This window comes from Arachis hypogaea, chromosome 17 (genome assembly GCF_003086295.3).
Source record: "Arachis hypogaea cultivar Tifrunner chromosome 17, arahy.Tifrunner.gnm2.J5K5, whole genome shotgun sequence".
Taxonomy (NCBI): Eukaryota; Viridiplantae; Streptophyta; class Magnoliopsida; order Fabales; family Fabaceae; genus Arachis; species Arachis hypogaea.
In genome coordinates this window covers 99784138-99795009 of record NC_092052.1, presented here as the reverse complement: position 1 = coordinate 99795009, position 10872 = coordinate 99784138, and the positions used below count along the sequence as shown (strand labels likewise).

The 10872-nt window shown below is 32.6% G+C and overlaps 1 protein-coding gene across 3 annotated transcripts; it reads right to left on the bottom strand.

Moving 5' to 3' along the window:
• Positions 1 to 4706: 4706 nt before the first annotated feature.
• Positions 4707 to 8775, bottom strand: LOC112762446 (uncharacterized). 3 transcript variants are annotated; one of them, XM_072223023.1, is made up of 9 exons: positions 8273 to 8414; positions 8088 to 8187; positions 7655 to 7811; positions 7514 to 7602; positions 7351 to 7425; positions 6744 to 6808; positions 6559 to 6654; positions 6225 to 6318; positions 4707 to 5391 (listed from the first exon to the last, which is right to left on the bottom strand). In XM_072223023.1, exons 5-8 carry the CDS (start codon positions 7353 to 7355, stop codon positions 6245 to 6247), a joined length of 240 nt encoding a protein of 79 aa, XP_072079124.1. In that variant the 5' UTR covers positions 7356 to 7425; positions 7514 to 7602; positions 7655 to 7811; positions 8088 to 8187; positions 8273 to 8414; the 3' UTR covers positions 4707 to 5391; positions 6225 to 6244. The 3 variants fall into 3 exon arrangements, 1 of the variants encoding a protein (XP_072079124.1); XR_011875393.1 differs by lacking the exons at positions 7514 to 7602; positions 8088 to 8187 and adding an exon at positions 5873 to 5928 and having other exon boundaries at positions 8273 to 8716; XR_011875394.1 differs by lacking the exons at positions 4707 to 5391; positions 6225 to 6318; positions 6559 to 6654; positions 8088 to 8187 and having other exon boundaries at positions 6760 to 6808; positions 7514 to 7590; positions 8273 to 8775.
• Between the last annotated feature and the right edge of the window lie 2097 nt (positions 8776 to 10872).

Below are 10872 nucleotides of genomic sequence, written 5' to 3'. Positions count from 1 at the left end.
ATTAGATCTTTCATATTCTTTATATTCATTATCTAAATTATTTGATAATTTCATTCTATGTTTAGATTTCTTTTAATGTTTATATTAGAATAATATTTTTTTATTTATTATATTTCTTTTTTTATTTTCATTCCATTTTTTGTGAAATTAAATTCATATCCAAAATCATTAAACGATTCATGTGTTGTTGAATATAAGGGCTATATTTCGGCTCGTGATCAACCCATAGATACCGATAGAAAATAAATAGGCACTCAAAACAAGTCCATCTTCGAGCATCATTGACGAACTCCTTATCAATTTTGATTCACTATAATATTAATATCTTTGTGGGGTAAAGAAAGAAAATAAAAAGTAAAAAAAAGATTTTATTTAATAGATTTATTAACATTAATAAATAATGACCAGAAATATCTTTTTTAACAAGAGGGCATATTTCCATTATATTAATAAAAAATGTCAAAAGCATTATAATTGTACAGGCTCCCATAGCAATAACATATTTTGGTTCGGGCATTTACTCATATAATCTAATTAAAGAAGGAGCCATTTTCATAGTTACTGTGTCCGCTGTTAAAATAAGGTCTACCTGCCTAGGACTAGATCGCAGTACTAGTCCATAACGATCAAAGTTGAATCGTGATCCTATTAATGAAGCAAATTCAATGAAGCAACAATAGATACCATAGAGAAGCGGCCATAAACTGGATAGTCTTAACCAATTTGAAAGATCATTCAATGTAGTGGAAATAACTAAATTTTGGGTTGTTCGATCAAGTAAGGAAAACTCAATGGAATTCATAAATGTCTAAATATTTTTTTATTATCTAAATATTCAAGAATTAAGACTGGTAAACATTACCAGTAGAACATGTTAGTAAACATGTTAGTTTTTTTACATTACCTACAATGGAAGTAAATATGTTAGTAACAGAACCTTCCTCAAAAAGGTCTAAAGGATAAGCTACATAGGCAATATATTAATTTTCTTCGCCAGCAACCGACTCGATGTTGTAGCATCATCCTTTGTAACGATCAAGAATGGTAAACCCATCGGTCCAAATAGTTGTCCATGTACCAGTAGAAGATTCAGCAGCTACCGCGGCACCCGCTTCTTCCGGAGGAACTCCATGTTGAGGAGTTACTCGGAATGCTGCCAAGATATCAGTATCTTTCGTTTCATACTCAGGAGTATAATAAGTCAATTTATAATCTTTAACGCTAGTTTTGAACCCAACACTTGCTTTATTCTCTGTCTGTGGTGACATAAATCCCTCCCTATAACTCGTGAATTAAGAATTATCGCAACAACTAGATCTACTCGACACTACTATACTTAGTAGTTAACGAAACCTTCTTGTTTATTTCAAATTGGTTGGAACTATGTTGGAACTATGTTCTTATTTATTTTTATTTCAAATTGGTCGGGGGCTCTTTTGCCTTGGAAAATAATACAGTTACCTCATGGGGAGTTAGCTGCACCCCACAAATGATATAAATACTACTGTACTGCAATTTTCACCCTTCAAATTGTATCTGATTCAATCCCAGTATACAGTAGAAGTGTGTTGAATAAAATTAGAGAAGAATAAAATTAGAGAAGAAAAAATTAGAGTATCTACTCGAACACTACAGTGGAAGTGTGTTGAATCAAGAGTATACAGTAAGCACCTTTATTATGGACGCTTTATTTTGTCTCCACTTATGAAAGGCCAAAATGATACAATAGGCATTGCGATGCGAAGAGTTTTGCTTGGAGAAATAGAGGGAACATGTATCACACGTGTAAAATCTGAGAAAATACCACATGAATAAGCAATCTATTCCTCCTGAATACTTCGATTCAGTCTAAAGAATTTTCTGTAGCTACCATATAGTATTCATCTCTACTTGGTGGTAAAAAAAAGCATCTGTATTCTTTTTTATCTCTTACCAATTTCGTAAAATGAACTTTCTATAGACCCCCAACGATCAATTCTCCCATGAATAGCTAGAGATCCAATAAGTCCAACATTAATTCCTTCAGACGTATTAATTGGACAAATGTGTCCATAATGACTAGGATGGATATCTCGTATCCGAAACCTAGCAGTTCGCCCATTCACCCCTCTGGGGCTAAATAACTCAATTTTCTACCATGAAATTAATCCGTATATGTTTTATTAATCTTGAACTACAATGGTGAATTTTTGCTATTGTATTGACTTCAGTTGTTGAATTTTTGCTCTTATACTATGGCAATTTCTCATCTTGATGTTGACAAATTTGAAGAACTTCTCGAAGGACCTCCTCTTCCTGTTTTTGATAATGAAGATGGTAATACAAAAGCTTGTGAAACTCGTGAAGATTTTATAATTGATGAAGAATAGAATGACTATTAAATGACTTTAGTTGTTCATTATAGTAGTTTGGTTAGTTTATTTGCTACTTGAATTTATTTTAGTATCGAATAAACTTGTGAGTTGTGAATTTGTGTTTTAATTTTTGAGTTGAGTTATAAATTTATGTTATGAGTTGTGACTTTTGACTTGTTATGATATATATTAGTTACAGTCCTATGGGTAATTTGATTTATTTGAGATTTATTTTATTATTTGTGAAATTAATTTTTGCTATCAAATTTTTCATAATTTTTATATTTTAAAAGTTATGTTTTACGATTCAAGCAATTACAATTTTGAACTAGCTTAGTGAGTCAAGGTAAAAACTACGAGATCGCTACTTTGAATATATCAATTAATTAAAAAAAATAAAATTTGGCAAATTATGTGTATAATTTATATTAAAAAAATTATTACAAAATAAATATTGTACTTTTCTAACAAAAGGAATGAAAAATGTTACAAATTTGAGTTATATTTTGTAACAAAATTTGATGATAAGAAAAATTATATTGTTACAAAAAATATCTCACAGGATAAAATTTATTATCACTTTTGTAACAAATTTTTGTTTTTGTGCTAAAAAAATTTGTTACAAAATACTTATATTGTAACCATTTCATTTTTTGTTACAAAAAGTTTTTGTAATGAAACATATTATAATAATCCTGTAACAAATTTTTTTTTAGCTACAAATTTTTTTAGTTTTAAAATTTATATTTTATAATATTTTTTTTACAAATATTGCTTTTTCTTGTAGTGCTCCTAACCTTCTATAAATCCAACTTCTTCCTTTTTGTTGTGGCCGAATATACTAAAGAGTAGTAGTGAATTTTGTAGTAAAAGTGTCGTGAGAATTTTGTTTGTGAAAAGAAGACTGACACTACAAGAATTTTGCTCATTTATGGCGGTTTTTTTTCTTGTTTGTGGCGGTTTCAAACCCTCACAAAATGGATCGTGGCAGCTTCATAAACCCCTAAAATTGGAGGTGCCACGAGCTCCTTTGTGACAGTTTTTTACAACCCCCACAATTCCATTCAGTGGCGGTTTTCTATCCCTTTTGTGGGGGTTCTGTGCTAGCGTTTTGTGACAATTCTTGGTTAATTATTGTGGGCATTTAGAACCCTATAAAAAAATTTCCAATTAAAAAAAAGACACATTCATGTGGGATTTTAACCTCCACAAACATGTCAATATTATTCTCAAACAATTAATATGGATACTAAAATTACATTATTATACTACTAATCAATTATCATTTAAAAGAAATCTTTAAATAAGACACATTAAAAATTTAGAAGGAAATTAAAATATTACATATTGGATGAAATAGAGATTATATTTCAACTATATAAAGCACTAAATCAATTTGGCTGACTAAAACATTCTAGCTGTCACTTGAAATAAATCACCTATTGGTGCACGAAATTGTGATCTCCAGGCTCGAACAAATCCTGGTAATGGCTCCAGAGCTTGGTGCTCTGATCTTAATTCATAATTGTAACAACTTCGATACAACTAACCAGCAAGTGCACTGGGTCGTCCAAGTAATACCTTACGTGAGTAAGGGTCGAATCCCACGGAGATTGTTGGTATGAAGCAAGCTATAGTCACCTTATAAAGTGATAATGGTGTTTTCGAATTTAATATAATAAGATAGGGATAGAAATACTTATGTAAATCCTTGGTAGGAATTTTAGATAAGCGAATGGAGATGCTTTTCGTTCCTCTGAACCTCTGCTTTCCTGCTATCTTCATCCAATCAGTCTTACTCCTTTCCATGGCTGGCTTTATGTGATACATCACCACTGTCAATGGCTACTTTCGGTCATCTCTCGGGAAAATGATCCAATGCCCTGTCACGGCACGGCTAATCGTCTGGAGGCATCACCCTTGTCAATGGCTTCATCTTATCCTCTCAGTGAATAATATTCTCACGCACCCTGTCACGGCACGGCTATTCATCTGTCGGTTCTCGATCATGCTGGAATAGGATTTACTATCCTTTTGCGTCTGTCACTAACGCCCTGCAATCGCGAGTTAGGAGCTCGTCACAGTCATTCAATCATTGAATCCTACTCGGAATACCACGGACAAGGTTTAGACTTTCCGGATTCTCTTGAATGCCGCCATCATTCTAGCTTACCCCACGAAGATTCTGGTTAGGAGATCTAAGAGATGCTCATTCTAGCTTAATTCATGTAGAACAGAAGTGTTTGTCAGGCACGCGTTCATAGGGGAGATGGTGATGAGCGTCACACATAATCATCACCTTCATCACGTTCTTGGGTGCGAATGGATATCTTAGAAGCGAAATAAGAAGAATTGAATAGAAAACAGTAGTACTTTGCATTAATCTTTGAGGAACAGCAGAGCTCCACACCTTAATCTATGGAGTGTAGAAACTCTACCGTATGAAAATACATAAGTGAAGGTCCAGGCATGGCCGAGATGGCCAGCCCCTCTGATCTAAGAACCAGGCGTTCAAAGATGATCCTAAGATCCTAAGATCCTAAGATGATCAAAAGATGTCTAATACAATAGTAAGAGGTCCTATTTATAATAAACTAGTCACTAGGGTTTACATGAGTAAGTATTTGATGCATAAATCCACTTCCGGGGCCCACTTGGTGTGTGTTTGGGCTGAGCTTAAGTGTTTCACGTGCAGAGGCCATTTGTGGAGTTGAACGCCAGTTTTTGTGCCAGTTTGGGCGTTCAACTCTGGTTTTGGATCCTTTTCTGGCGCTGGACGCCAGATTTGGGCAGAAGGCTGGCGTTGAACGCCAGTTTACGTCGTCAATTCTTGGCCAAAGTATGGACTATTATATATTGCTGGAAAGCCCTGGATGTCTACTTTCCAACGCAATTGGAAGCGCGCCATTTCGAGTTCTGTAGCTCCAGAAAATCCACTTTGAGTGCAGGGAGGTCAGAATCCAACAGCATCAGCAGTCCTTTTTCAACCTCTGAATCTGATTTCTGCTCAAGTCCCTCAATTTCAGCCAGAAAATACCTGAAATCCCAGAAAAACACACAAACTCATAGTAAAGTCCAGAAATGTGAATTTAACATAAAAACTAATGAAAACATCCCTAAAAGTGACTAGATCCTACTAAAAACATACTAAAAACAATGCCAAAAAGCGTATAAATTATCCGCTCATCACCTATTAAACTCCGACTCATGAAAAAAATCAGAAATTTTATTCCCCGGATTAAAAGGAACATTTAGTCTGCACTTGCAAAATCCAAGGCACAACCAAACATAGTTGGAACTTGGAACAAAAATAAAATTAATACAACATAATCTGGCAAGGAAAAAGTCTAGATATGCCACAAGCAAAATGCTGCCACAGATGATATGAAAATGAAGCCCAAATGCACAAATTTTAAAAAATGGCAACATCCTAAACTATAAAAATGGTAAAAGTTGAGGGAGGGAAAATAGGGAAGAAAGAGGTAGTGTTAAGGAAAGGAGAAAGGAGACAAACACACAGGCGCTATTTCTCCTAAAGCACTAAGCTGCCATCAGATTTTGCCTTGACATGGGCCTGCTAATTCATTTACATACATGTTAGCAATTTTTCTATATATATCCTGACAAAGAAAAACCTAATCACAGAACTAAATGACCAATATCCTCATGATATGACAATTTTAGCATATAACTAGAGCACATGCAATCTCATACCAAGTGCAAAACATCAATGCTGATCATTGCAATAGCTTTATTTAAATCTGCCTGGAGGTATTGATATTTGCAACCAAAAATAAGATATTTTACACAAGGGAAAAACAAAATAAAGAGAAGGCAAAAACAAAATATCAAAACACAAAACCCACTCACAACTATATAAAGCACTAAAATCAATTTGGCTGATTAAAGTATTCTAGTTGTCCTGAAGAATCTTTTGTAAAGAACAATCGTTCTTCTTGAGTACCTGAAAGCCCATATATTTCACAAAGCCATTAGATTTTCGGAGTGACTAAAAAGTGGATTAGTTTAAATTTGTCTTTTATGTTATAAAAAGAAAAAGAAAATGTAAAAGAGAGCTGTATACAAAAAATACTAAACTAGTACAAACATCATTTCAGTAAGATATAATAAAGCATGTAATAGTGAATAAATTCAATAAAGTTCAATAAAGCATAAAAATAAAATCAAAGTTTAAAAAGATAACAAGTAAAATATGGAGGGTATGCAGATGAGTTCAAACTATCTTGAAGTGCTTTTCCATAATCATCATTGTCTGTCCCCAAATTATATCCTTCATGTGCTAACAATAAAATCAAAGTTTAAAAAGTTGTGGTCAGAAGGATCATGATAGCATGGAACTAAACATTTCTTTGAAAATTAATTACCTACCATTTGGTTGCTCTAAATCTTCTACTGAAGATCGTGACATTGCATGGCCGAGATCATCATTCTCCCTGCATCAGCAATATTATTCAAGATATTCTCTTGTCCTTAATAAAGCATGTAATGGTGAATAAATTCAATATAGTTCTTCATTAAAGCAATTGATAGTTGGAAGTGAATAATAATGTTCGGTTTCACAAAGCTGAATAATCAATCTAGAAGGCATCATTATATGACATATGCTTAAAAGAATTGTTCAGAAAGAGCTGATATGACTTATCAATAAAGGATGCACACGATTCATAAATCATAAGAAATTCATAAATTTCTTGTGCACAAGATACAAAGTAGGATTTATGACATTGAATGAAATGTCATCACTTGGGTTTGGATATGAAATCTATTAGTACAGTTGTAGGGAAGCATGATGATGACATTCAAATTTTTCCACCTAAGAGTTAAATTTTTCCATTTTTTTCACTGAAATCAATGAAACTGTTCTGTTGTTAAAAATATATATAGAGCATAATTCTTCTTTATATATCATCAATAAGATATGTATTTGTTGATATTCATGCACAATAATATGTTGCTCAGTAAGAAGATTACTTACCACATCAAAATGAATGCAAAATTGATCTGATAATGACTCTACAGCACCAAATGCCCAACAAGAACCACAATGACCCTGAACAATCAGCACAAGGATTATCTAAGTACCTCTTGAACCTTGATATTGTTTAGGGTTAAAATGTAGAAAAAAAAGGAAAAATTACCTGATCTTCAATGCAGACATTGATTCACCAATCCATGTTATTATGAATATGAGGGGGGGGGGGAGATTCAGCACCTCCTATCAAACAAACTATTTGATTAATAAATTAAACTTAACAATGGAGAAGGAGCAAGTAAATGACCTATAATTCTTCCAATGGTACTACACTGAGACCATTGAGTCCTTGCATCAAACTCCTTTGGATATTTCAATGATTTTGGATGAGTCACAATGGTTGCACCTATCAGTTCCTTCTTAGGAGTTGGTTTAACACCAAGCAGGCGCTTAAATTCTCCAACCTGCACATCAAGCACAATATAGATTCTAAAAATGATAAAATTATAAAAAAATTACCATATTTTTAGCAAGATGTTGGATCTTTTTTAATTAGCAGTGCAATAGCAACAAGATCTGCTTCAGTGACATGAAGATGATATTTTGTCCCAGCAGTAATATTTCAGTCTTAGAATTTTCTCCCACGTCTATTAAAATGTTAACAAAGGAAAAATATACCGCAAGCAAATAATTAAATAGATAACTCTACGGCATAAAGTAAGGATATTAAAAATTGTAACCTTGTTAAGTATTTCTTCCAAATTATATCCAATTTGGGATTAGATCGAACCCTAGGCCCTTCTACATTCACTTGGTCTGCTTACTCAAACCAGTCAATTCCTATAATGCAGAATGTATCATATACAATTCACATAATTAAAACCACAAAATTGAAGTCCCGTAATAAACAAGAACAAATTCTCACCGTAATGACTTGGAACGGCATGAGAATTAGTTCCACGAGATCTAATAGCTTCGAATGCAGCTTCAATCGAAGCTTCCAAAGACTCCAGCTCGCTCACTTTCTAGATCTCCTCAGCCAGTGCCACCGAGTCTGCGAAGAAACTGTGCTGTGAGTGCTTCAAGCTGCCAGAGCAAAATCAGAACCAGCGAAAGAAGCCGCCATCAAAGACGACGTAGAAACGGAATATCTAAGCATTATCTCAACGATTTGAATGAAATCTTCCCTGAAGTACTATCCTGAGAGGCAAGAGCTCCACGAATTGAGAGGCTCCACAATCACCTCGTCCTCCATTCATAACTCCAGCGGGTGACGCGTTGAGCTGTTGACGGAGGAAACTTGGCGGCAATGGCGGCAAGGAATTGACCGGCGATGGCGATGAAATCCATATTTTAGGGTTTCAGACTCTCCGTCGTTCTCTCTCTCGAATAACTTTTATTTTTTTTCATTTTTGGTATGCGTTTGGTAAATATTTGTTTGGTTTGGGTCTTTTATAATTAATTGGGTTAAAAACAAACAGTAGGAATTTTTGTTAATTATTTAAAATAGTTACAAATAAAATAGATTGTGGAGGTTCTAATAACTCTCACTAAAAAATTTTCAAAGAATTTTGTAGTGTGATAAAGTGATAAGAGTAATATATATTTTGTTTGTGATAATATTAAAAGTATGTGAAGTTATTAGTGTTTGAAGTGTGCTTTGAATAAAAAATTATATATATTTAATTTTATTATAAAAATATATTGTTACGTACATCTAAATAATCTTTGATATGTAAGTCATTATCTTATTAAGTTATTTATATGGATGTGTTTGTTTTACTATTAGTGTTTTTTTTTTTCAATTAAATCGTTAACATTATTGCCATTTTAAATATTAAGATAATTTGATTACTTTATTAATATTGATATTAACATTATTAAAATGATTCCCCTAGTACATGTATCCTGAATATTAATATTTGTAGGTAATATATATAATTCAAAAAATTTTCTTTTTTTTATAATATGTTACAGGCATTTTTTAATTGGTTTTTTTTTCTATTGTTAATAATATTATCTATACTAATATTATCATGTGTAATAATCTGAAAATTATACGTTATTATTAACTTTAAAAATATGACATTAGTATTAATAATTATAACTAACGTTGAATATTGTTCTATATGTTAAATTAATATTATATATTAATATTCATACTTCTAATTATCGTAAATTATTACCGAATATAAAAGTTATTATGTATTAACATTAAAGTATTTCATATTAATAATATTTATATTAATATATTTATGATAAATATATTATTAAATAAAATACGCAACATACATAAAACATGTTATTCATATATATATATATTTAGTAATTTTCATTATATGTTAGTCTACTTTTTTTTTTCATCTGTATTCATATTCATATTCATATTCAAGTGATGAGAATTTTTAAATCGAAGAAATTCGTTCCACGAGAACAATATAGTTATTTGGTGATCGATGTATTACAGAAAATTAATTTTTATCGCATATCTCAAATAGAAAGAATAGAATATAAAACACCTCTAATAACAGCATTAATAGACATATAGTGATTTGAGACATGCATATTTTATTTCTAGTGAGTGAATGCACGATCACACTAGAAGATATGGCACATATATATAGTCTCCTGATCGACCGTCATGCTATAAGTGCAAGAAGGATAGTAGTTTTTTCCACTTGGTTGGTCAGTGCGTGACCAACTTTGGGATACCGCCAAGTGAAAATAATCATATTTCTAGTGTGATTAAACTGTTATGAATTAGACAAAATCTATCATGCGAAAGCGTTGGACACTCTAGAGCCTGTACAATGCTATGTCCCTTGTCATGTATTCAACTTTATTGAAACCACTTTTTTTTCTGACAAGTCAATGTCGATGGTGAGCTGCAAGTACTTGCCCTTGTTAAGAAATTTTTCGAAAATCAGATCTTTTAGGTAGGGATCGGCATATTTGGCATATCTATAGAAGTCTTTGTTTCGGGTCTCGCGTTATCATACGAAGGAAAGGTTCACTAGTCCTATTGCACGTTTGGGGGACGGAAGCGAATGCCACGGCTAGCTTCGATTTTCGCACTTATTCCTGCAGGTGGAGTCTTTTCGTTGACATAAAAGTAAAATTGTATTTTCATGTGAAAAATGAAATTATTATTTAGTAAATTGTATATTATTATATTAAGTCATTTTTGTTATGTTTCTAATTAGAAAGCTTAATATTTTCAGGTGGAGTATTTGGAGGCAATGCCAGAACCATAGAAGAATGAAGGTAGCACATGTTTGGCAGATGCTTGATGATATACAACCTAAAGCGATAATAACTAGAAACATTAAATTATACTAATAATTAGTATCTTTGTGGTTATTAGCATCTACTCTCTGATGGTGTAACATTCTAATGCAGTTTCTATGGATTTCAGACGTCCAAATCCACCATGAGGTGCCACAAGATGTATACGATCATCATGAGATATGGATTGTTGTTGGCTCCTTGATCAACCTTGAGATCATAAAATGGTACCCAACTGAT

What these genes read in the sequence shown, in the direction of transcription:
- LOC112762446 (XM_072223023.1), bottom strand. An exon ending in AGATTTAGAGCAACCAAATG is followed by an intron (nt 6,655 to 6,743) that starts GTAGGTAATTAA and finishes TTTTATTGTTAG; the next exon opens with CACATGAAGGATATAATTTG. An exon ending in ATACCCTCCATATTTTACTT is followed by an intron (nt 6,319 to 6,558) that starts GTTATCTTTTTA and finishes ATGGGCTTTCAG; the next exon opens with GTACTCAAGAAGAACGATTG.